The following is a 27,571-nucleotide window of genomic DNA, read 5'->3' on the forward strand; positions in this document are numbered from 1 at the left end:
GATCAGATCTATCAGTGTGTTGTCTGAATTCATGCTTCAGTGGAAGGGCCAAGCCTCAATGAAAATCTGACCTAAATGAGCAAATTCAATAGTTTTTGTGGACTCACACAGAAATGCCCCCCCCCCTTTTTTTACATCTTTTTCTTTTTCTTTTTAATACCAGGTTTTCAATTTGGTCTTGGACTTTTGGACCATACTGTATGCTGCATATGTTTCTAGTAGTGTAAAATCTGTATTGTTAACTTGTAATTCTAAAGTTTAACATTACTATAGCAAAGACAAAAAAAAGAAAACGTGTTATCTTTCCCCTGCCTTATTTTTTTCCTGTGGTATCTGAGAGGTAGATGGCACTTCACTTAATTCACTTAAATGCGCAACACTTTGAGGGATAAGCAAATTGATGACACCGATGACGCATGTTTGCTTGGAGAGGCGACGCCTCACTTCACCTCATCTCGCATTTTTCAACACGCTAACTCTGATATGAAGTCAGATTTACTGATCATTTTATCAATGCTTAATGCCCAAACAGACTCGAAAGACACATTGGTTATATTTGAGTTTTATGGTTTTTTATGTTTTATTTGAGAAACAAACTCACAACTATGTTTGCTTTGCTCTTCTCCTCAGAAGATTATTCAAAGTTGTGCATCTTCATTTGAATTCATTTGTTTACTGCTTCTATGACTTTCCAGATTGGCACTCAAACATATCACATCGAAAGATGAAGGCTGTTCATGCTGTCCTCTTGTTGTTGGCTTTAACAAGAGAAGTCACCTGTGAGTTAGTGAGAAAAAACATCTTTGTGAGCCAAAACATGACCTGGTCTGAAGCTCAGAGATACTGCAGGACGTATTATGAAGACCTTTCGACCATTAACACACCATTGGAGCTTTTAAAGTTCAAAAGAGACATCCAAGACTATCTTTCTGAAGATGGTTGGGTCGGCCTTAGTAAGGGTTCACGTGAATTGGTTTACACTTTTTGGTCTGATGGAAGCGTTTTAGGAGTACCTGTGTGGAGATTTGGTTGTCCAAGTCACTTGAACGCTTTTCACTGTGTGAGTATAAACAACTTGGAGTTGGTTGATAATAACTGTGGAAGACATATGCCATTTTTCTGCTACAAATGGGTACCTGACATGGTCTTGGTGGAGATGATGATGACCTGGGAAGAGGCACTGCAATACTGCAGAACAAACTACACTGACCTGATAAGTGTGACCACCGACAACGATCTGACATCAGCTAAATCGGCAAGCTTGAGCAGCAAGACCTCCCGGGTTTGGACAGGCTTGCGCTTCATGGATGGCTCATGGTTCTGGGTGAACAAGGATCCTCTGGGGAACCTGACCACTGTGCCGTCATGCCCTATGAAACCTTACCGCTGTGGAGCCCTAAAAGCTGGAGATGAGGTCTGGGAGAACAGAGACTGCAATGAGAAATTAAACTTCCTGTGCAGTTACTAAAAAGGGTAAGATTTACTCAACTTCTAATATCAGTTCAGTTTTAAAATATAAAAATATAACATATACTATGGGTATTTCTGATAATATCCTATATTAACATCCTACTTTACTGTCTAGTGACAATAGTGACATCCTCTTAAGTGAAGTTTATTTCTCCCAAGGTCTCTGCAATCAAAAAATGGAACCAGATGGATCAACAAAGAAGAAGACATAAGCTGATCTCATGCACTCTGAAAAAAAGCTTGCTGGATTTAGTTCATTAAAATGTGTACATTGGTTCCATGTGATTGAAGTTGTAAATAAAATCATACACAGAGCTTACACCCAAGCTGAGTATCAACGCCACAGTGCTGGTGTTTTACAACAGACACATTACCGTTGCACTTTTCTACCATGCAGGTTTTAACTGATTGTTTCTCCTGAGATTTCACCATGTTACTAGTTTAAATTATGCTACATGACTTGATCACACACACACTCTACCTCTATGATTCAATCTAGTAATTAGAAACATGTTTATATTAATTTTACTATAAGCAATGAAATAAAAATGCATACCACTATTAATTAAAAATAAAAGTAATTTGTTTTCATGTCAGCATGCTGTTTGTTGGTTGATGATTAATCTAATTCTTTTAAATCTTGTAAATCTAAAGTTGTGAAAACTACTAGTAGTAGTATCTTTTTAAATTTTTTGTTGTTGTTGAAGAACATGACCAGTGTATGGACTTCATGTGCTTACTGGTTGATTAAAGGTTCTACACTGTAAAACATTGAGAGCCTGATTAAATTATGTGAACTTAACATGACTCCTTTTACTCGCGTACTTTACGTCCCTGATTATTTAGATAAAATTGTTCCAGTGTACAAGTCTTATTTTGCTATCTAAAAAGTTCGAGCTGTATATTATTGCTTTTGCTGAGCTAGTTCTTGGTTTAGGTTTGCCCATATAAAAGCTTTGGCAATATGCTGTAATGCCGAAACATATCATTCGAATTAAACTGGTAAAAATGCAGAATTGCTGTCATAGAAAGTAATTGCATATGTGTTGTCGCTGGTAGAAGTAAAAGAAGTACCCTGTGCTTGCAATTTCGCCAATTCAAGTAGCTTTCCATTACAAAAAAGCACAGAAATCTCTGCAAGTTAGTAAAACTAAACACACATATTATATTACACATATTATAGCATTAACAATATGAGTGATGAAAGTTATAGAAATAGAAAGACGTAAACACATAATTTGCTTGTGTTCAATTTCATATAGCACATTTACAAACAATTATTACATAAAATTGCACAGAATAGGAATTGTGGAATGACCAGGATCTCAGTGACTTTAACGGTGGCATGATTATTGGTGCCAGATGAATTGATTTGAATCTTTCAGAAACTGCACAAAAATCACTAAAGATCACATTGAGTAGACATCCAGTGAGGCTGAAAATGCTTTGGCGATGACAGAGGTAAGAATAGAGTGGCAGGACAAGATCAAGCTCACAGGACAGAATGGGAAAAGCTACTCTTTACAACCGTGGTGAGCAGAAAAGCATTTTAGGATGAATGCATTTTGAAGCTTGAGGTGGAGAAGATCAACTGGTTTGAGTCCTGTCAGAAATTCCTCTCACACAATTCTGAAAACTCGGGAAGCATAAAGATGCATGCAACACAATTTTCTATTCCGATTAATTCTTTCCTGTAAATAAACCCTAGCGATAATGAAGTGGATTATGTTTCATAAACATGAAATACTGAAACGATTTAATGTTTAGCTAATCACTGAGACTCTTAAGGATCAAAAGCTGCTCCGAGGATCAGTAGTTCATCAACATTTTGCTCTAATTAACCTATGCTGATGGTGACACAGCAGGCAGCTCTGTCTCCTGGCAGCTTGTTTGGTTTAGTGTCTGGATGAGGTTTTACACGTTCTCCACGTGTCTGTGTGGGTTTCCACTGAGTCCTTCAATCCCCACTATACAAAGACATATGTATATGGATGTAAACACGTTTGTGTGTGTGAACTGAAGCATCTCATCAGGAGTGTATTTGCAATGGGATAGTCTCCAGATCCAGGAGAAAACACTTACTGAAGAATGAGTAATCTACACTGAAGATTATAGCGATAACCGTGTTTATATCATTTCAGATCTGAGAACGTGTTTGACATTACAGAGTCATAACAGCAGGATTACATTCAGTTTAAGTGTCCTTTCGCTTTTAAAGAGAAATAACCACCTGCTAGTATTTAAAACACTGGCATAAACCCCATCTGTGTGTTCCATATTATACACTTGAGGGCCAATTTCAGGAACTCATTTTGTTTTATATGCAATAAATGCAGATTTATATTTATTTAAGTAGTTCAGACATTAGAGGTAAAACTTCACTCCTACCTCTCACCATATCTCTACCGTCTGTCTCTGTGCATCAACTCAAAGGTTTTAGTTTAAGAATAACACAGGATGTTAATACAGGACGTGTTAATGACATCACAACTTTACAGCTAACTGCATCTGTGTGAAGTCATTATGCCAGCGCTTAAAGACGAGGCTATGCGATGCATGCGACTCTTTCCAGTGAGTCAGATCATTTGGTTTAGCTCATCATTAATAACATGGCAATTTTAAGTTTTTATTTTCTTAGTGTGTGAAATTGTTTCATGCAATAATATTTACATTGTACAATCTGTTTTACATATTTGCATTTTTGTACACGTGCTTGTGTTACAGCTACACCTTCTATTCCATCTCCGAACCACAAGAGGGAACCCTCACCTGAATACTGTACGCTTCCGAATTCACACAGAGCACTTCCAGGATCATGTACATTTAAGCAGCATTCTCACCACTATACAACATGAAATATTGTCAGCAATTACTCCTGCATACTAAGCCATTTAATTGTTTTCTCTGTTTGCTCCTCTGTATTTGAATTTGCGCTGTTTTCTGGTTTTACGGTTTGGGATTTTGTGTCTTGTTTGCCCCACGGTCTGTATTCTATAGTTTTTCTGATCTTGCGGCGCGTTTATTGACCCTTTATCGTGTACTGTTTTGGAATTGTTTGCCTTCAATAAATGTCCGTAAATTTCTGCTGTCGCCTACGCTTCATTACAGAATACTTCCAGCTAATCCAGCAGATGTTTCTCAGCTGCATTGTCACATACTCGTGGCCTACCAAGAACAATTTGCCACACTCCAGGCCACTAACACCCACCTGATGCAGGCTTCGCAATCCTTGCAAGGCTTCCCTCCCCTTGTGGGATTGCTATTGGGACGTCCTGTGACAATGTGTGATATTTTTTGCCCACCAACCCAAGGCCTACCACAATGATGCTACTAAATGTGCCTTTATGACGACGCTGCTTACCAGGAGTGTGCTGATCTGGGCGTCTGCAGTTTGGGATCATGACGGCCTGGCGCGTGCCTCCTTCTCACACTTTTTCTTAATTTATTTGCAAGTTGTTTAAGTACACAGCAAGAGGATGGGATGTATTGGTAACAACTCAGCTGCGGACTTTGCTGTACATTTTCAATCGATGGCGGCCCACAGTGGGTGGAATTATACGGCGATCAGGGAGAAGTAGATTTTGAGAAGTAGAACCCCATGATCCATGCAGAGACAGCATGCAAGGAGGAGAGCCTAATGCTGTCCCAGCTCATCACCACAGCCATTAGACTGAGCAACCTCCTCCGTAACCAGCACCCCAACTGCTTGACCCTATTCACCACCTGCACAATGCCACTGCCTCCGACCAAACAGAAATGAAGGCCAGCACCACCTTCGTCTGCAAACCTGCCTGCGCCATGCCTAAAAACCCCAAGAAAAGCCTCAGCATCCTGTGCTGTACCACATCTGTAGAACGCCAGACAATCCACAACCCAAAGAAATGCCTAATGGAAGTTTTTAGCAAGGAATGGGCTACCAAGCTGCCACTACACCTCCAACCCCTGGGGCTGCTCCATTGACCTGCTGCTCTACACCTCACCGCCACAGAGTTTACCCCCTATTAGTCCCAGATTCCCAGGCCATGTAGGAGTACATAAAGGAAAATATCACCTTTCATAGACTCTCAGACCCGTGGACTAAATGCCATCACAGTAAAACACTCCTATGCTCTACCACTGGTTCCCTCAGCCCTGGAGCAGCTCCAGGAGGCTTTTCACTAAGCTGGACCTTAGGAGCGTGTATACCTCATGCAGACACTAGGAGTAACAGGTTATGAAGTGTTCAGAGACTTGCTCAATCACTGTTTAATAGCTTCTATTGATGCCAGTTTAATGTAATGGCAGTGTTGATGCTCTCTCTCACCACCACAACCTTGTGGACCAAGACCCCGACCCAGAACCGATTCTGCCACCTTCCATTGTCATTGAACCTGTGTGTTGGGACATCATGGAGGAGATTCAGTATACTTAGCTCACCAATGCACCCCCCCCCCCCGAAAGCCCACTCACAAAACAGTATGCGCCTCCAAATCTTCATCCCAGGGTCATCCAAAGGGTGCACACCACCCCCCGTTCAGGACACTCGCATTGAGAGGAAAACCCAGCTGCTATGTAACAACTTCTAGTGGCCCTCTCTCGCCACAGACATCAGAAGACACATTGAGGCCCCTGGTATCACATAGGGTTAGATTTTGTGAAGGATTTATCCAACTCACATGGGAACACCACTGTCCTGGTAGCAGTGGACTGGGTAGTGTCACAGAGGGGCCTTCACACAGCTATGGACACAGCTGTGATTTGGTCTCCTCAAGGACATTATATCACACCGAGTTCAATTCACATGCAGAGTCTAGAAAGCCTTCTGTGAAAGCCTGGGCATAAATGTAAATCTAACTTTAAGTTACGACCCCCAATTAAAAAGCCAAGTTAAATGCTTGAATCAGGAGCTAGGCCAATACCTCTGGACTAGCCCTACCTCTGGCCCTACAATTAGTTCTCTGGAACTCACTCCACCTTTGTTGTTCACGGCTGCAGCATGTATGAAGAAATCTCCCCAGTTCCTGGTTGAGGAGTTCTAATTGGCCATTGGACTGTGGGTGGTAACCGGAGCTCAGGCTGACATTGATGCCCAGCTGGAGGCAGAACTTGAGCCAGACACGGAACGTGAATTGGGTTCCTCGGTCGGACACGATGTCTTCAGGTAAACCGAAGATGCGGAACACGTGTTGAAACACAGCCTGAGCAGTCTCCATGGCAGTGGGGAGTCCTTTCATGGGAACCAATCTGCAGCCCTTCGAAAATCAATCTATGATGACCATGACTGTGGTGTATCCTTGAGACACTGGAAGGTCAGTCAGAAAGTCAATAGAAATGTGAGACCAGGGGCGCTGGGGAATGGGTAACAGCTCTAAGAGGCCCTCAGGTAGTTGGCGGATAGTTCGAGAATGGACACACATGAGGCAAGATCTGACGAACTCTTCGACGTCCTGGCGGAGGGACGGCCACCAGAACCTATGCTGTAACAACTGGGTCGTTCTGTGAATACCTGGGTGACCTGTGCTCGGGCTTTTGTGAGTCCATCATATGATTCTGGTACGCAGCGAGGTGGGAACAAACACTTTGGCAGGCGGGCACTTGGGCGGAGGTGTCTCTGAGTACTGGGCCTGTTCTATCTCCCTTAGAATGTCCCATTGGACAGGGGCTATGAGAAGCGATGGAGGGAGGATAGGCTTGGGGGAATCGGGTTGGTTTGTGGTGTCATAGAGTCTGGATAGGGCGTCCGCTTTCCCATTTTTTGAGCCCAGCCAGTAGGTGACTGAAAACAAATCGAGAAAAGAACAGTGCCCATCTGGCTTGGCGGGGGTTTAAATGCTTGCCCTCTCTGAGGTATGCTAGGTTATGATGATCAGTAATTATCAAGAATGGATGGTTTGCTCTTTCCAGCCAGTGCCTCCACTCTTCTAGGGCCGCCTTCATGGACAAGAGTTCACGATTTCCTACATCATAATTCACCTCCGGCGGCATGAGCTTCCTGGAAAAGAAAGCACAAGGGTGTACCTTCCCCGAACCAGGTTGACGCCATGACAGGACCACCCCGATCCCACTGCTAGATGCATCCACTTCCACAATGAAGAGTAAGTCAGGTCTCGGATGACAGAGAATAGGATCAGAGGTGAAGCTCTGTTTCAGGAGATGAAAGGCTTTCTTGGCTGGATCAGTCCATTTGAGGTGATGAAGACTTTGTTGATTAGAGACTGGAACACGGCCGGGGTATTTGTGAGACCATACGGCATTACCTGGTATTCGTAGTGCCCATGTGTGGTGTCGAAAGCCGTTTTCCATTCATCCCCCTCTCTAATTCTGATCAGATTATAAGCGCTGCGCAGGTCCAGCTTGGTGAAGATCTTGGCTTCGACGGCTGCAGGCACTAGTGGCAGAGGATAAGGGTAGGGAACCATGATGGCGTTCAGTCCCCGATAATCAATACAGGGTCGGAGGCCTCCATCCTTCTTTTCGACGAAGAAGAACCCTGCTGCGACGGGAGACGTAGAAGGCTGGATGTAGCCTGCAGTGAGAGCTTCTTGAATGTACTCCTCCATGGCTCGCTTTTCAGGTATGGAGAGAGGATAAATTTTATTCTTGGGAGGCATGGCGTTGGGTAGGAGCTCAATGGCGCAATCCCACAGCTGGTGCTGCGGTAGCTTGGTGGCTCTCTGTCTACTAAATACTTCCTGGAGGTCATGATATTCATGGGGATCGTGGTAGTGGCAGTGGCGATGGGGCTTTCAATGGATGTAGATCTGCATGGGCGTGGAGGATGAGATAAAAAACAGTTCTCAGTGCAATAAGGTGACCACTTCAGGACGTCTCCTTCCCTCCAGGAGATAAGTGGGTCATGGAGTTGTAACCATGGAAGTCCCAGAACGACAGGATTGGATGGAGAGGTGATAACGAAGAATGTAATCGTTTCATGGTGGAATAATCCACCATTTCCATTTCAGTTCCATGTTGAGCCCTTCACGAAACACAGCCATGAGTGAGGGCACGTTCCACCCTGATTGTGCCGCCAGTGTGCGAAACTTAATAGCGTATTCCGCTGCTGTGTCTGAGCCTTGGCGCAGCTCCAATAACTGCACTGAAATGTCTCTACCCCCTGCCGGGTATTCGAACACTTCCTTGATCAAACTTGCAAAATTGTTTGGAATCCCATGAGTGGAATCCCATACAGCCAACGCCCAATCCAACGCTTTGCTTGTGAGTAGCGATAGCATAAACATGCACCTGGTTGTTTGTCTGCCATAGGCTTCTGGCTGAAGCAAGTGGTCGCATTGGCGCAGAAACCCTCGGCATTGGTCGGCAGAGCCATCAAACTTCTCAGGAAGAGCGAAGCATGGTAACTCACTGTGAGAACTAGATGCCGATGTGGTAGCAGTAGCTGGGCTGGTGGGCTGTAGCTGAAGCTGTTGGTTAGCGGCTTTCAGCGAATCCACTTCCGTCTGGTAAGCTTGGATGAGGACTCGTTGATGCCACAAAACCGCTCTCATATCTGCTGGACTCATATCCGGCGAAGCATCCTGTAAGGACTCGCTGGACACATGAGTGTTAGAATCCATGTGCAGATATTTATTAGAATCAGCAGGCAGAATCGTAAATGGTGAACCAGGCAAAAGGTCAAAACCGGAAAAGCAAATACCTAGCGAACAAAACCAGAACAGAAACCGAGAATCGTAGAAACAGGAAAACAGGCAAGGATCATACACGTAAATCAATCAGAACAGGCAAAATAGCAAGGCTTGGCACAAGACACTAGGAAACAATGCTTCGCGTTTGGCCAGAGGGAGCATACTGCTTAAAAGCCCTGAAAACCGGAAACAACATGCAAACAGTCAATATTCAGACGAGGGCTCCCTCTCGTGGTCTGGACCTGTGTACACCGTGACAGCTGCATTCTTGCCAGTATATGATGCAAAGTATTGCCAGCAACTACTCTGACTACTACTGAGCTGTTTCATTGTTTTCTCAATCTGTGTTTGAGTTTGAGCTGTTTTGTGGATTCAGGGTTTTGGATTTTATATCTTTGGTTTTGTTTGCCCTGTTCAGGTCATAATGTTGAAAGTTTGAGTCAAAGCAGTTTACACTGTAAGTGATACAAAAAAAGAGAAAGTTGATGCAAGTCTCAGATAGATGTTGGGAGTCGACTCAAAGAACTGACTTATTTGTGAATGGCACATCACTAATAGGGACATAACACAAAATATTAAGTATTTATTATCTACAGCATACAATTCTACCCACTTTACACTATTATTCACGTAGGAGAGGCATCAACAATCCACAACAAAGGTCAGCAAATGATACATTTCTTACAGCAATTGGTAAAGTTCAGTCTAGCCAAGGCTGTGCTGGTGCAGTTCTATGTTAACATCATAGAAAGCATCCTTATGTCTGTCAGCACTATCTATTTTGGTGCAGCTTCCTATAGAGAGAAAACAAGAAAGCTGCAACACTCCATCAAGGCCACTGAGAAAATCATTGGCTACAGTCTGTCATCACTTGAAGACTTTCTCTACATTGTGAGGACAAAGAGATGAACAGGAAAAGTCAACAGTGACACTTCCTTCCCTGCTAATTACCTATTCCAAAAGGAATGTTCCGAGTTTTTAGATCAGACACAAGCCAATAAAATCATTCATTTGTAGATACTGATTCTATTTTGCTCCAGTCTTGTAGTCTTGTACACAAACATAATCTGACATGTTAAGAGCTCCAAAAATGGCTTCAGCTCTATTTATTTCCACTTTTCTGTTAAACTTGTTTAATTTGTACGTATGGCTGAAAAACTGATGCAGTCAGGCAAGACATGTTTGTCTTTAACCAAATTCACCCCATTCGCATTATTTGCCTGTCACAGCTGCGTCCTTTTTTGTTTTTTACCTCCCATTTCCGAGAATAACACTTAAAAACTTCAGCTGTAGGTTGCAGGGGTCACCCATATAGTCCTGACAACAAGAGGCTTTGCTCTATCTAGAAGCACATACAATAAAAACAAAAAAACATAAACTTTAATACCATAGTAAAAATCTTGAATCTGATTGGTATAAAATATATTTATTTATTGATTTATTTTAAATCACATGACTCAGACAGTAACTCTGGCTTTAACGGAAGTAATTTAAGACTATTAAGACCTAACTTATTTTTCAAAGTTTCCCAGCACCATCAGAACAGTGGAATTTACACAATCTGTTTTCTTAAGTGGTGCTTTTTTTGACAGAGTTAGAGAGAGAGAGAGAGAGCTGTTATTCTTTGCTGTAACTTTTATAACTATAAACCATTAAAATGTGTGACTGCACCGTTAAATGAAATCTAACAGTCTACATAGCACATAGGCACCTATGACACAATAGTGGTATAATGTAGCATCGGTAGACATGGATGTGTTCTGCTCTTGTTTTTTGGGGGGTTTTTTTGTGTTCCTCACTGTTCTGCTTAAACACCAGTTATTGTGGTACCTCCAAGGAAACATCATTTTCAACAGCATTTTCTGAAAAACCTGCCCATCTGGCACTAACAAACATGCCACATTATCATCAGAGATCACAATTTCCTCCATTCTGATGTTTGATGTGAACATTAACCAACTTGTATCTGCATGACTCCACATGATTGGCTGATTAGATTGTTGAAAGAATGAGCAGATGGACAGATGTATTATATATTAAATATTAAAATAGCCAGTAACTGTACATGTTAGTGCATTTTATTGAGGCTTAGTAGAGCAGTACAAACACACCCAGGAAGCAGGTATGTGTGCAAACAGATCTCAGAGCAAGGCTTGTGCTCCTGCCCTCAGACTGTACAAGTGTCTACTTGGCTGCTGTGTATAATTATTGTATTTTAGTCTGGCTGCTTAGGGCACACTGCATTTTACAATCATATAATTAGTGGAATTCTCTGGAATAACTCTTGACTTATTATTCAGTAATTCCTTAAAGGATACTATTTACTAATTACAGAGAAATAGATATGGAAGTTAGTTCTGACCCACTGAGGAGTCCTGGATGTTTAAGGGTCGTTTCATCAGGTCAATACCAGTCTACTCAACAGCATCCTATCTATCTAGATCATGAATGTGTAAATATTTGATAAATAAAATAAAAAATAAATTTTAGAATTGTATCTGGTCAGTTGATTAAATCCCGATGATTCATGCTAGTTTAAATCCATCAGAGATTCAATAGAAGGGACAAGACTACAGGAAAATCTGACTTACAAAGTAATAAACAAGTTTTCTTCAATTGAAATAGTTCTTCTGGAATCATGCAGAAATCTCCCTTCTTTACTTTTTTCGTTTACTTTTGGATTATATCGTATGTTATAGTTGTTCCATTTTATCTTGATAGTGTTTATAGTAAAATATTCCATTAGCAAAGAAAAGACATACTTTATATTTATATTAGCACAGAAAAAAATGTTCTCTTTTTTTCCAGTGCCTATGTTTTTGGGCTAGTTTTAATCTTTCTGCTTGTGTGTGGTATTTGTGATGAAGATGCAATTTTATTTCACTTAAAAGCAAAAACATTTGGTGCAATAAGCAAACTGATTACTCTGACGACGTATATTTGCCTGGAAAGGCTACGCCTCACTTTCACCTCATCTCACCTCTTTCAACACTCTATCTCTGACATCAAGGGTTCCATTTCATTCACTAAATGGTTTAATGATTTAATGGCTCACCTTTGAATCATTTATTTTTACTAATTTATGGTCAAATGGAGAAGGCACATTTAGCAGAACTAAGACCTAAAAGCATGATTGTTAAGAGAAACCAAAGCACCATGTTTGCATTGTTCTTCTCCTCAGAAGATTATTCAAAGCTGTGCATCTTGGTTTGAATTCATTTGTTTACTGCTCCTTTGAGTGATTTATATGTAAGAGCTCTGTTCAGATCTGCACTCAAACATAACACATCGAAAGATGAAGGCTGTTCATGCTGTCCTCCTGTTGGTGGCTTTGGCAGGAGAAGCCACTTGTGAGTTAGTGAGAAAAAACATCTTTGTGAGTCAAAACATGACCTGGTCTGATGCACAGAGTTACTGCAGGACGTATTATGAAGACCTTTCTACCGTTAACGTAGCATGGGAGCTTTTAAAGTTCAAAAGAGACACCCAAAGCTATCTTTCTGAAGATGGTTGGGTTGGTCTTAGTAAGGGTTCACTTGAATTGATCTATACTTTTTGGTCTGATGGAAGCGTTTTAGGAGTACCTTTGTGGAGATTTGGATATCCAAATCACTTGAACTCTTTTCACTGTGTGAGTATAAACAACTTGGAGTTGGTTGATAATAACTGTAAAAGCTATATGCCATTTTTCTGCTACAAATGGGTACCTGACATGGTCTTGGTGGAGATGATGATGACCTGGGAAGAAGCACTGCAATACTGCAGAACAAACTACACTGACCTGATAAGTGTGACCACCGACAACGATCTGACATCAGCTAAATCGGCAAGCTTGAGCAGCAAGACCTCCCGGGTTTGGACAGGCTTGCGCTTCATGGATGGCTCATGGTTCTGGGTGAACAAGGATCCTCTGGGGAACCTGACCACTGTGCCGTCATGCCCTATGAAACCTTACCGCTGTGGAGCCCTAAAAGCTGGAGATGAGGTCTGGGAGAACAGAGACTGCAATGAGAAATTAAACTTCCTGTGCAGTTACTAAAAAGGGTAAGATTTACTCAACTTCTAATATCAGTTGAAATATAAAAATATAACATATACTATGGGTATTTCTGATAATATCCTATATTAACATCCTACTTTACTGTCTAGTGACAATAGTGACATCCTCTTAAGTGAAGTTTATTTCTCCCAAGGTCTCTGTAATCAAAATCCAGGTGGACCGACAAAGAAGAAGTCATAGGCTGATATCATGCACACTGAAAAAAGCTTGTTGAATTTAGTTAACTGAAATGTGTACATTAGTTCCATGTGATTGAATTGTGTAACATTAACATAGATTATTTTTGTATATCCAAAGTGGATTTTAGTGTGTAGTTTCAAATCTGTAAATAAAGTCATACACTAAGCTCACACCTGAGCTGAGAATCAAAGCCAACATGCTGGTGTTTTACAACAGACACCATTACTATAGCAGAAAATGAAAAATAAAATGAAATAAAATAGAAGAAAAATGTTTCTCTTTTCATTTTTTGGGTTTGTTTTAGACTTTTGTCTTATTTGCCGTCTTTGAGATGTAGATGGAAATTTTATCGATAAGCAAATCGATGATGTATATTTCCCTGGAAAGGCTACACTTCATTTCACCTCATGTCACCTCTTTAGACACGCTATCTCTGATATCAAGGGTTTCTTTTTACACACTAAATAATGAATTTTTTCATGCTTAATGCCTAGACTTTATTTGTTTTGTTTGAGCTTCCCCACCCCCAAACTCTAGAAATTCACATGATTGAACTGATTTATATTAACACAACATGATGATGAACATGATTTAAGTGTGTATTTTCAAAAACTGTAAATAAAACCAAACACTTTTGCAACAAACCCATTACCATTGCATCATTCTTCCATTATGGTTTAATTGTCTAAATTTAATACTATAGTTAGACAGTTTGATTTCACAATGTAACCGGTTTACGTTAATACTATGTGAATTGACCACTCTCAATCTATTTAATCTAGCAATTACAAACCGGTTTATACAATACTTTGGCAATACAAATTGTTAAGCTGAAAAAATCTCAATTAAATTGAAAGTTGAATTGCTAGAAATGCAGCTTGGGTAAACCAAATACTATTTGGTGATTGGCTATGCTAAAGGATCACATGACATTAACCCTCCTGTTATCCTCAATTTTACAAAAAAATGTTTTGCCCTTGGGGTCAGTTTGACGCCAGCAATTTAAACCTCCAGAATATAATTTTTAACTATTTTTTTGTTTATTGTTGAATACATAAATAACTTTTCTAATTAAAATATAAGCCCAACCCACCCCATTCTCCTAAACACCCAGAATTTCTATTAGAAAAAATTACAAATCACTGTAAAATGTCACTAATTGACCTGAAACATGGGAACATATTATCACAATAATTTCATGTTTACCTGGTTGACCCCATTAAAGTAGGAAAAGTCATAAAATATTAAGAAAAAAAAAAGCCAAACATGTATTTACAGACACTGAATAGGGTCAAATTTGAATGGAGGTCATAATAGGAGAGTTACAAAGGGTCATTGATACCATTACTATTTAAGCATTTTTAACTATGTTTGATGCTGAAGAACATTCATGAGGCAAGTTTGGTTAAACTTTATGTCTCATTCAATAACTATAGTAAACTATAGCTTTTGGAAATTGGGAATTAAGACAAAGCTAAGAATGATGCTAATTCATGCAAATAATGTCTCGGAGGTATATTTGCTTAAAGGCTACACTTCACCTCGCCTCATCTCACGTCATCCAACTACGTCAGTTTAGTTCGTTTTAGCTGAGAGTTTAGTGGTAAGAGATGTTGAATATATGAATGTGTACAATCACATTACACAGAAGCGTGCATTTCACACCTAGGCCTTCACTGGTGTCCTTCCTGAATTAATCCACCTCTATACCATCATTATGACGCCACCATGGGCGTCGCTAGGCCATTTTCTACTTAGCCCTCCTAAAATTCTGTGATTCTCCATAAACTCTACACAAATTGGTGATCGCCTCAGTCCCCTTTAAATTTCATATAAAATCGGCGACAGACTTCGGCTCCTCCCCGTCTTTCAGCGTGTTCTTCAATCCACAGACCGTGGCGTCACAGAGCGAGGATCAGAGGACAAGTGTGTGTGTGTGATCAGGAAGACTCGTATTTGGCTTGTTCAGTACTCAAATGTTATACAAATCTATGCAATACAGTGGAATGCTGCAATGTGTTTACCATCCTACCCTGTTAGTCAAACCTTTACTTATTTTATTCATTCATTTATTTATTTTTTACTACTATACCCTCATTGGGGGCTGAGCCCCACTTAAATGAAAATCTATAATAGCCTCTGGACACCATGGCAATAGATACTAATCAACCGTTAAATAACAAAGTAAAAAAGAAATTAGGCTACAGTATTTCATACCTCACAAGGAACAGTCAATTTTATTACGGTTACTTTTCTCAAAAAAGACATTCTTGATGCCGTATGCAGCAAACTGCAATCTCCAGAGGACGCAGCATCCGAAATGAGACGCGGTTCGCTGCCTCTGACTACTCCAATTATCCAATCAAAGGACGGGAAATTGCTGACGTAATCGTACGCCTGCTAGATGGCCCCAGTGATGCCAACTCGAAATCTGATTGGTTAATGTAACAATTTCATTGCCACTTATTTTAAGCTCCGGGCGCCTGCACTATTGATTCTGAAGGCCTTAAGGCAGGTTTCTTTCACCCTGGCAACACATGATGTCAGCCACTGGATGAAATTTGATTGGATAAATACTCATCATAAATATACACTACTGGAAGCAGCACAACCAAGAGAAAATTGGGAATAATTTAATACACATTTGTGGAAAACTATATTAAATATATTAAAATGCAAGTTAGTGATTCAGATCACTGCTGTTTAGGCCAGCAGAGATGGCCTTGCTGGCCCTGACGGTCCACCACTGCACAGAAGCAAGCTGTCCGAATGATACAGCTGTAGAGTCTTACAGTAACTCAAGGAAATGTTGGGTCTGCTTTCTTCAAGAAATAATCTCTTTCAGTAAACTTGGATGTGTTCATGCTATGAACATATGCATAGAGAAAAATAATAATAAAAGAAATAATGGCATTAATAAAATAATAAATAAAACAATAATAAAATAATCACATGACATTTTAAGCATTTTGCAATGGATGTTTAAGATGTGTTTTTATCTTCCTATAAGGAAGGAGGTAGTATTAGGAAGGGATGTTTTATTATATTAGATTAGCTATAGGATTCTCAAATCTGATTGGTCAGAAAGTGTTGATTGCTTCTGAGATTTGATCTGTTTGTTTGAAGAATCACAATCAGTGCCCTGGTATTAGAAGGTTGAATGAACTTCCTGTCATGAGTCTTTTGTGACTCTTCACTAAGCCGCTTAAATGAGCGCTTGAAGACTTAAAAATAAAGTGAAGTACTCTTTTTCTTGCTGTCCCAACTCAATTGTACTAACTCCAGCAGGGTTATTGCTCGATTGTAGTTTAGTCTTTGCCTTTAACCTATTTGCGCTAAAGACGAGGCTTTAAGAAATGTATCACGCAAGAAAAAGTGCCAGATGTTGTTTATTGTAATGTAAATCCAAATATTTGCATGTGACATTTCCAGAGAACATTATTCAAAGTTGTGCATCTTGGTTTTGCATTTTTTTTTTGTTTCCTCCTATGAGTGATTTTATGCCAGCGCTGTTCAGAACATAGCTCAGACGCATCCCATCAAAAGATGAAGGTTGTTCACACCGTCCTGCTCTTTGCAGCTCTAACAGAAGCAGCTACTTGTCTGTTCACTAAAAGGTACACTTTTGTGAACAGTGCTCTGAATTGGAACAGCGCTCTGAAATTATGCAGGAAACATTTTCTGGACCTGGTGAGCATCAACTCGCAGACAGATCTAATTAATATTAGCGAGAATCCTAATATTGCTCAAAGGTGGATCGGCCTGAGCAGGAGCCTGCAGGAGACTAACTTTACCCAGTGGTCTGATGGAAGCAATGTAGAATTTACGAATTGGAAATCTGGTGAGCCGAAGAATTCGAACAATTACCTTTGTGTGACTTTGTACGAATCTACGTTTGCTGTTGAAAATTGTTCAAAGTCTCTGCCGTTCATCTGCTACAAATGGATTCCTCAGATAATCATGGTGCAGGAGATGATGAACTGGGAAGATGCGCTGAATTACTGCAGAACGCACTATAATGACCTGGTAAGCCTGAGCACCAACGATGATCTGATTGCAATCAAGAAAACGAACCTGACTAATCCGTCACCGAGTCTCTGGACAGGCTTACGCTTCGTGAATGGTCTATGGTTCTGGGTGAACCAGGAACCTCTGGGGAGCCTGGTCTCGATGTCCTCATGCCCCATCAGACCATTCCATTGTGGAGCCCTGAAAGCTGATGGTTATATTTCGGAGAGCAGAAACTGCAGTGATAAAATGGCCTTCATTTGCTACTAACAAAAAGGGTAACTACCAATTCTCTTAATGTCAGTAACAAAAGAAATAACATGACTTGTACTGTTTCCATTTATGATGAGAACAATTGAATACCACAACATTTTGATGTTCTTTTAAGTGTAAATTTTATTTCTCACAGGCGTAGCGCTTTACTGCAACCAAAAACAGGACAAAATGGAAAAAGAAAGGAAAAAGAGTGTGAAGTGTGATGTACATCATTGGATATTATTAATATATTCTCTGTCCTTTAATATAATCATTCTCTAGAAATAAGCTATAAGCACATTTAATCATTTCTGCTTTAGATTTTTAGTTTAATATAGTCTAAACGAATTCACTAGAAATGTTTGCCTTTTATGATGATCCAATCTTTCCTTAACTATTTTCACACTGTAAATCATATTAATTTCATTATATTTCATCATGTAATCTTATTTATTAACTTATTATTTGTGATTTATATATGATATGATGACCATTACTTTTTTTTTTACAGGACCTGTAAAAATGAATTACATCATTAATTGTAATCATTTTTTTTGTTGTTGTTGAAAAATACAAATAAATGCTATCACCTAGTAGAAAATTAACTTAAATTTAAGATGATTTAACACTTTATTTATTATTTATTTCTGAGGCCTAAATGTGTGGGTTTTGGGACATTGTAAAATGCAAAACATAAATGAAATGAAAGACAAATTATTTTAAGGAGGTATTTTTTAGCTATGCTTGATCTTACCATGTCAGACTTGTGTACAGATGTGACAAATCTAGCATCCAGATGTATACAAATATTTATATTAAAGGTCTTCTCATCTGCCTCATAAAGGATTGTGTCTATCAATGATGTTACAACCTAAATGGACCTAAAAATATTCCAGATTCATGGTACAAAGTGGGGGAAACACTGGACGGGATGCCAAGCCGTCAGAGAACACAATCTCTCTCACACACACACACACACACACACATTTGGAGACGCCAATCAGTCTACAGCACGTGTCTTTGGACTGACGGAGTAAAGCGGAGTACCCAGAAAAAAATCCCTGAAGTGTAGAGACAGGAATCAAAACCCCCATCCGCAGAGTTGCCAAAACATTTTTTTCCTCTGCGTCTGCAATATCAGTCTGAAAATCCTACAGCGTAACCCAGTTATAGCCCAAAGATATCAGCTCCTGTTCATTCCTCATATCTCTAATAAGATGTCACTGATATGACACACAAATTACACACAGTGAAGTTCTCATGTTACTGCTTCTGAGCTGCAAAGCTTTTCCTACTGACACTTTATATATCTGATAAAGCATTTCATTTACACTGTACTGTGTAGAAGTCGTGTAATAAACCCAAGCTAGCAGAAAATTTTTTTTTAGACAAAAGACAATGCACATACCCGTGTTTAACAAGTTCCATATGTCAGGCAAGACTCAAGGCTCAAGGACACGAGCAAGCCTTGTAATTGTCTCCAAGGCACTCGGACCAGACCAAACGTTCAGGTTCATATAATGGAGTTTGTATTGTTAGCTGTGAACGTTGAATGCAGTGTTTTAGCAACTAGATTGAAAGAATGGGATTAGAGTGGGAATAGAGCTTGGGGTTGGGCAAGTCTTCTTAGCTTTAATTACAGCCTGGTTTATTTGGATCGCTGTTATCCACTCGTTAGAAATCTTCCCAAGTTTGTTTTAGATGTTTCTTGTTTTTTTCTGGCAAATGAAATAAAATGATTAATATTCTGGTTATGTGCTTAATCAGTGTGCTCCTGGCTCAATCAGACATACTCTACAAAAGTGAGCTTGAGGGAATAAGTTTCTCACTTAAAGACACACACCTATACAGTCACACACACACACACACACACCTACACAGTCACTCACACACACACACATACACACACACACACACACACACACCTACACAGTCACTCACACACACACACACACACACACACCTACACAGTCACACACACACACACACACACACCTACACAGTCACTCACACACACACACACCTACACAGTCACTCACACACACACACACACACACCTACACACACACACACTCACACACACACACACCTACACACACACACACACTCACACACACACACACACACACCTACACAGTCACTCACACACACACACATACACCTACACACACACACACACTCACACACACACACACACCTACACAGTCACTCACACACACACACACACCTACCTACACACACACACACACACTCACACACACCTACACAGTCACTCACACACACACACACACACCTACACACACACACACACATTGACACACACACCTACACAGTCACTCACACACACACACACCTACACACACACACACACACTCACACACACACACACACCTACACAGTCACTCACACACACACACATACACACACACACCTACACAGTCACTCACACACACACACATACACACACACACCTACACAGTCACCATTAAAGTCACACATTTAAAGTCACACATTTAAAGTCACACATAAACAAACAAACACACACACACATTCGAACTCACACATAAACAAACACAAAAACACACCCATTCACAGTCACACATAAACACACACACACACACATTTAAAGTCACACATAAACAAACACAAAAACACACCCATTCACAGTCACACACACACACACACACACACACATTTAAAGTCACACATTAACAAACACAAAAACACAGCCATTCACAGTCACACACACACACACACACATTTAAAGTCACACATAAACAAACACAAAAACACAGCCATTCACAGTCACACACACACACACACTCGAACTCACACATTAACAAACACAAAAACACACCCATTCACAGTCACACACACACACACACACACACATTCGAACTCACACATTAACAAACACAAAAACACACCCATTCACAGTCACACACACACACACACACACACATTTAAAGTCACACATAAACACACACACACACATTTAAAGTCTCACACACACACACACACACACATTTAAAGTCACACATTAACAAACACAAAAACACACCCATTCACAGTCACACACACACACACACACACACATTTAAAGTCACACATAAACAAACACAAAAACACACCCATTCACAGTCACACACACACACACACACACACAATCAAACTCACACATTCAAACTCACACATTAACAAACACAAAAACACAGCCATTCACAGTCACACACACACACACACACTCGAACTCACACATTAACAAACACAAAAACACACCCATTCACAGTCACACACACACACATTCCAACTCACACATTAACAAACACAAAAACACACCCATTCACAGTCACACACACACACATTCCAACTCACACATTAACAAACACAAAAACACACCCATTCACAGTCACACACACACACATTCCAACTCACACATTAACAAACACAAAAACACACCCATTCACAGTCACACACACACACATTCCAACTCACACATTAACAAACACAAAAACACACCCATTCACAGTCACACACACACACACACACATTTAAAGTCACACATTAACAAACACAAAAACACACCCATTCACAGTCACACACACACACACACATTTAAAGTCACACATTAACAAACACAAAAACACACCCATTCACAGTCACACACACACACACACACACACACACACATATTCGAACTCACACATCAACAAACACAAAAACATACACACTCATTTGCACACACACACACACAAAAAGAAAGAGAAAGAAAGAAACAAAGAAAGGGAGGAAGAAAATAATTAACTTGAGAAATAAATAAAAAAAATAAAAAAGAAAGAAAGAAAGAAAAGTAAAGAAAAGAAAGCAGTAAATAATTAGAATGTAAAAGTAATAGAGAAAATCAACAATCCTTTCATAATTTATGCAATAATTGAGTAATCAATAATTAAAAAAGAAAGAAAGAAAGAAAATAACTAATTTGTGAAAGAAAGAAAGGAAGAAAGAAAGAAAGGGAGAAAGAAAAATAACTAATTTGTGAAAGAAAGGAAGGAAGAAAGAAAGAAAGAAAGAAAGAAAGAAAGAAAGAAAGAAAGAAAGAAAGAAAGAAAGAACATAACTAATCTGAGAAAAAGAAAGGAAGGAAGAAAGGAAGGAAGGAAGGAAGGAAGGAAGGAAGAAAGGAAGAAAATAAATAATTTGAGAAAGAAAGAAAGAAAGAAAGAAAGAAAGAAAGAAAGAAAGAAAGAAAATAACTAATTTGTGAAAAAGAAAGTAAGGATGGAAGGAAGAAAATAAATAATTTGAGAAAGAAAGAAAGAAAGAAAGAAAGAAAGAAAGAAAGAAAATAACTAATTTGTGAAAGAAAAAGAAGGGAAGGAAGGAAGGAAGTAAATAATTTGAGAAAGAAAAAGAGAAAGAAAGAAACAAAGAAAGGGAGAAAGAAAATAATTAATTTGAGAAATAAAGAAAGAAAGAAAGAAAGAAAGAAAGAAAGAAGAAAGAATTTGAGAAAGAAAGAAAATTATTTGAGAAAGAAGAAAGAAAGAAAAGGAGAAAGAAAGGGAGAAAAAAAGAAAGAAGTAAGGAAAGAAACGGAGAAAGAAAATAACTAATTTGTGAAAGAAAGAAAGAAAGAAAGAAAGAAAGAAAGAAAGAAAGAAAGAAAGAAAGAAAGAAAGAAAGAAAGAAAGAAAAGTAAAGAAAAGAAAGCAGTAAATAATTAAATTAGAATGTAAAAGTAATAGAGAAAATCAACAATCCTTTCATAATTTATGCAATAATTCAGTAATCAATAATTAGAAAGAAAGAAAGAAAGAAAATAACTAATTTGTGCAAGAAAGAAAGGGAGAAAGAAAATTACTAATCTGATAAAAGAAAGAAAGTAACTAATTTGTGAAAGAAAAAGAAGGAAAGGAAGGAAGAAAATAAATAATTTAAGAAAGAAAGAAACAAAGAAAATAATTAATTTGAGGAAGAAAGAAAGAAAGAAAGAAAGAAAAGGAGAAAGAAAGAAAGGGAGAAAAAAGAAAGAAGGAAGGAAAGAAAAAGGGAGAAAGAAAATAACTAATTTTTGTGAAAAAAAGAAAGAAAGAAAGAAAGAAAGAAAGGAAGGAAAGAAGGAAGGAAGGAAGGAAGGAAGGAAGGAAGAAAATGAATAATTTGAGAGAGAAAGAAAGAAAGAAAGAAAGAAGGAAAGAAAGAAAGAAAGAAAAAACTAATCTGAGAAAAGGGAGGAAGGAAGGAAGGAAGAAAAGAAAGCAGTAAATAATTAAATTAGAATGTAAAAGTAATATAGAAAAATCAACAATCCTTTCATAATTTATGCAATAATTCAGTAATCAATAATTAAAAAAGAAAGAAAGAAAGAAAAAACTAATCTGAGAAAAGGGAGGAAGGAAGGAAGGAAGGAAGGAAGGAAGGAAGAAAAGAAAGCAGTAAATAATTAAATTAGAATGTAAAAGTAATATAGAAAAATCAACAATCCTTTCATAATTTATGCAATAATTCAGTAATCAATAATTAAAAAAGAAAGAAAGAAAATAACTAATTTGTGAAAGAAAGAAAGAAAGAAAGAAAATAACTAATTTGTGAAAGAAAAAGAAGGAAAGGAAGGAAGAAAAATAATTCAAGAAAGAAAGAGAAAGGGAGAAACAAAGAAAGGGAGAAAGAAAATAATTAATTTGAGAAAGAAAAATTCTAATAACTAATTTGTGAAAGAAAGAAAGAAAGAAAGAAAGAAAGAACTAATTTGAGAAAGAAAGAAAGAAAGAAAGAAAGAAAGAAAGAAAGAAAGAAAGAAAGGAAGAAAATAAATAATTTGAGAAAGAAAAATAAATAAAGAAATAAATAAAGAAATGAAGAAAGAGAGGAAAAAAATAATTAACTTGAGAAATAAAGAAAAAAAGAAAGCAATAAATAATTAAATTAGAATGTAAAATAGAGAAAATCAACAATCCTTTCATAATTTATGCAATAATTCAGTAATCAATAATGAAGAAAGAAAGGAAGGAAATAAATAATTTGAGAAAGAAAGAAAGAAAATAACTAATTTGTGAAAGAAAAAGAAGGAAGGAAGGAAAGAAGGAAGGAAATAAATAATTTGAGAAAGAAAGAAAGAATTTGAGAAAGAAGAAAGAAAGAAAGAAAGAAAGAAAGAAAGAAAGAAAGAAAGAAAGAAAGAAAGAAAGAAAAAATAACTAATTTGAGAAAGAAAGAAAGAAAGAAAGAAAGACTGGAACATGAGCTGCTCTTTCACTAAAAGCTTCATGTGAACAGTTGAAGAGTGAGAAATTCCGCTCTGTTCATTCTGAATTATAATAATCTCTCAATGTAGGAAGAAAAACCATCATTTCTTTCTTAGAGAAAATCGAACAGTTTGCGGGTCAAAGAGTGACTCTGTTGAGCATTGAGAAACGCTGACATCAGCAATTTCTTCACCGCAAAATGTGATGTTTATAGCTTCAGAGCTGCCCTCAGTATAGAACAGGGCTTTTATTTAAATTCATCTCATTTCCATGCAGCGCAGAGCAGAGTTCAAGATCATTCTGTGTAGAACACGCATGGAAAATACTGCTTAAGCACTGTTAAGAACATTTTTTACTTCTTTTTTTAGATATGTAGAGGACAACCAAAGGACAAGATAAATCTTACATTTAAGCAAGAGTGCAGATCCACTGAACAGCAGTATGGCTGTGATTCAAGCTGAGCGCTGTAGCTAATCACATATTATATGATATTGCTTTTAAACAAATGTTCTCTAAACAAATAAATCGAGGAACTGACATTTCAGACACAACACACCTAAATAATTTGTTTACTTTTATTCTGCAAACTAAAGATCGATTCTTTATAATCGATCAGAAAAGCATCTCAGCATGCACAAAACATCATCAAACCTTGAGGTGGATAAACAACACAGAGTTTCCACACCTCTCAGCCAAGAACAGAAATCTGAGGCTATCATGGACACAGACTCACCAAAACAGGAAGTTTAAATAAGAGAAGATTCCATTTTTCCATTGGAATTCCATTCCATTTTTATTTTTCCAGTCTTGAACTGTCCAGTTGAGTTAGTTTGTGTCCAGGAAAGCCTGAGATCCTTGCTCTTGGGTGACAGGTGAAGTGTTCCTATTAAAGTGGACATTGAGTGTATTATTCACATGGTGTCATTTGCATATTCTTTAGTGGAGATCAATTGTTTGAAAGAAATAAGAAAGAAAGAAAGAAAGAAAGAAAGAAAGAAAGAAAGAAAGAAAGAAAGAAAGAAAGAAAGAAAGAAAGAAAGAAAGAAAAGAGAAAGAATTTTAATGAAAAAAGAAAGCCGTCGATCCATAATCTTTACTTTTTAAAAATAAATTCAAGAATTTAATACTCAAGAAAGAAAGAAAGAAAATCCAATTAATTAATAAATACTTTTGAAAATGAATGAAAAAAGAATGACAATCAATACTTTCATAAATAATTAATAAATAATAATTAAATAAAAACATTAAAGAAAGAAAGAAAGAAAGAAAGAAAGAAAGAAAGAAAGAAAGAAAGAAAGAAAAAAATACAATTTATCAATAAATGTATGAAAAAAGAATGACAATCAATAATTCTTTCAGAATTAATGAATAAATAAATAAATAACCAATAATTAAAGAAAAAAAATTAAAGGATAAGAAAGAAAGAAAGAAAGAAAGAAAGAAAGAAAGAAAGAAAGAAAGAATTTCATTCAAAAAAAAGAAAGGCATTAATCCATAATATTTAATCTTTAATAATCAATTAAGAAAGAAAGAAAGAAAGAAAGAAAGAAAGAAAGAAAGAAAGAAAGAAAGAAAATTCAATTAATTAATAAATACTTTTGAAAATGAATGACAATCAATAATTCTTTCATAAATAATTAATATCTAATAATTAAATAAAAACATTAAAAGAAAAAGAAAGAAAGAAAGAAAGAAAGAAAGAAAGAAAGAAAGAAAGAAAGAAAGAAAGAAAAAGAATTTCATGAAAAGACAAACAAAACAAAACAAAAAAACCCAGCAACAACAACAAAAGCCTAGTGTTGCTTTAACTGTTTTCCGGACAGTACCAACGCAAATGAGAATGGAGGGGGGGGTGGCTGTACTTATAACCCTGCAGCTGTGAGGAGATGAGAGTCGGTGTAAGTTCAGGAGGCAGCAGAATGCTGACACTTCTCCATCCCGACATGGCTTAAGCTCTCGATGCGCTGCACGTTTTCTTTCCTTTTGTGTAAGCTGCTTTCTGCATCGGTGAGCAGCAGAAAGAACTCTGTGCGTTTGTGTGTGAGTGTGTGTGTGTGTGTGTGTGTGTGTGTATGCGTGTGTGTGTGAGAGAGAGTGAGAGAGAAAGAGAAAGCACAGGACTGTAGGATGGACAGGAAGATCAGGATGATGCGCTCGGGATGCATCCGCTTCCTCTGGATCTTCAGCATCAGCATCAGTGCTCACGCTGCTTCTCCATCCACCCGTAAGTTGATGCCTTGAGGGCATGTTTCAGTCATGTCGAGTGTATGAGAAGGTGTTATGCATGCAGTCAAACCTATTCGGTGTGGGGGTGGGGGGGGGGTATGTCTTCTTTTTTCTTAAATAAAAAGATTTGTTATGCTGTTTACTTAAAATTTGAAAAAAATGTTTTCAGTTCCCAGTTGCAAGTATACACAGATACTGTACACACACTCACCTGAACACTATACACTCTCACCAAAATTCCTAATGGGATATATATATAAAGTGTCAGGGTCTGGAGAGAGCGTCTGCTGATTTATACATCTACTAAATATTATTTTGATGCACGTGAAGCCACTGACACTGGAAAATACAGTGTATATTAACAATCACTGATTTCATGTGGGCTGTGTAGAACTGTGAAGGAAACAGAAATAAAAGTTATCATCCCAACAGAAGTTTGATCCTAAAAGTTAACGCCTGCAGCTGGATCCAGACTATACAATTACAGCTGCTTTTTTTTTTTTTTTTAAATATCATTTATCACTTGTAACACTGTACAAATTGCTTAATAACGTGTCTGAAATGTCCGATAATCCTACATAATTATGTTTCTGTTTTTGGCATCTGGGCTTTTTTTTTTTTTTTTTGCATAAGCAGAAACCTTCTATAAAGTCAGCTTGAAATAATAAGGATATTTTTTTTCTATCCTTTAGCATGTTTCAGTCACGTTTTGCCATCGCTGCTGCTATATTTGTAGCTGTCTAGTGAGTTTCATCCACTATCCTGTTCCCTCCTCCTACAGTATTGGTTGCTTTCATCATCTCATCTTTTATTAAAATCTTGCAAGGTTTTAATAAAAAAAAATCTCAGACACTGGCCACAATGATGGTTAGTGTGTCGTTTTATGTAGTCATATCACAAGCAAAAAAAAAATGACCACATGCAATCTTGGTGTTGTTGGACTTTGTGATAGCTACAAACGTTCTTCAAAAAAAATCAAGCTAAGTGGATATTGTCATTCCTCTATGTATCTTTATGAAATTTCGTTTCACCCTGACACACAACAGTACACAAGTGCAAACACCCAACAGCTTGAGACAAGTGCAATCAGAAAACAGAAATACACATACACAGGTACAAAGAACTTTAACTAGTATGTTTGTTTATTATTAAACTCCCAAGAAAGCTAGCTAGTTCTTTAAGGTGCACAAACCTTGAGTTGATTCATTTTGTATAACAGCAGCTCTGAAAGTTGTTCTGGCATCAAGGCACATCACAGGGTCATATTAATGTGCTTATAATACACTATTCTTCTACTGTAACATCTTTACATTTGACAGAAAGCAACTAACAATTTATCCAGTTTTATACAATTGAGCGTTAAGGGCCTTGCTTAGGGGCCCAGCAGTGGCAGTTTGGTGTACATGGGCTTCAAACTCACAACCTTCCAATCAGTAGCCCAAGGCCTTAACCACTAATCTACCACACCCCCCACCACAGCATACACGGTTGTAGTGGATGCTCAA

At 38.1% G+C, this 27,571-nt stretch overlaps 3 protein-coding genes across 3 annotated transcripts in view; all 3 read left to right on the forward strand.

The window, feature by feature from the left end:
• Positions 1-717: 717 nt before the first annotated feature.
• Positions 718-2,292, forward strand: LOC131344448 (uncharacterized). The gene is made up of 2 exons (XM_058376767.1): positions 718-1,473; positions 1,630-2,292. Exon 1 carries the CDS (start codon positions 725-727, stop codon positions 1,466-1,468), a length of 744 nt encoding a protein of 247 aa, XP_058232750.1. The 5' UTR covers positions 718-724; the 3' UTR covers positions 1,469-1,473; positions 1,630-2,292.
• A 14,583-nt stretch (positions 2,293-16,875) lies between these two features.
• On the forward strand, positions 16,876-17,973 carry LOC131344565 (C-type mannose receptor 2-like). The gene is made up of 2 exons (XM_058376954.1): positions 16,876-17,618; positions 17,750-17,973. Exon 1 carries the CDS (start codon positions 16,879-16,881, stop codon positions 17,608-17,610), a length of 732 nt encoding a protein of 243 aa, XP_058232937.1. The 5' UTR covers positions 16,876-16,878; the 3' UTR covers positions 17,611-17,618; positions 17,750-17,973.
• A 7,758-nt stretch (positions 17,974-25,731) lies between these two features.
• The window catches only part of LOC131343920 (contactin-associated protein-like 2), a 144,180-nt gene continuing 142,340 nt past the window's right edge, over positions 25,732-27,571 (forward strand). The window contains exon 1 of the mRNA XM_058375795.1: positions 25,732-26,064. Within this exon, the coding sequence (XP_058231778.1) occupies positions 25,968-26,064 (97 nt within the window). The 5' untranslated portion in view covers positions 25,732-25,967. The remainder of the gene's footprint in view (positions 26,065-27,571) is intronic.

Source organism: Hemibagrus wyckioides, linkage group LG23 (genome assembly GCF_019097595.1).
Source record: "Hemibagrus wyckioides isolate EC202008001 linkage group LG23, SWU_Hwy_1.0, whole genome shotgun sequence".
Classification (NCBI taxonomy): domain Eukaryota; kingdom Metazoa; phylum Chordata; class Actinopteri; order Siluriformes; family Bagridae; genus Hemibagrus; species Hemibagrus wyckioides.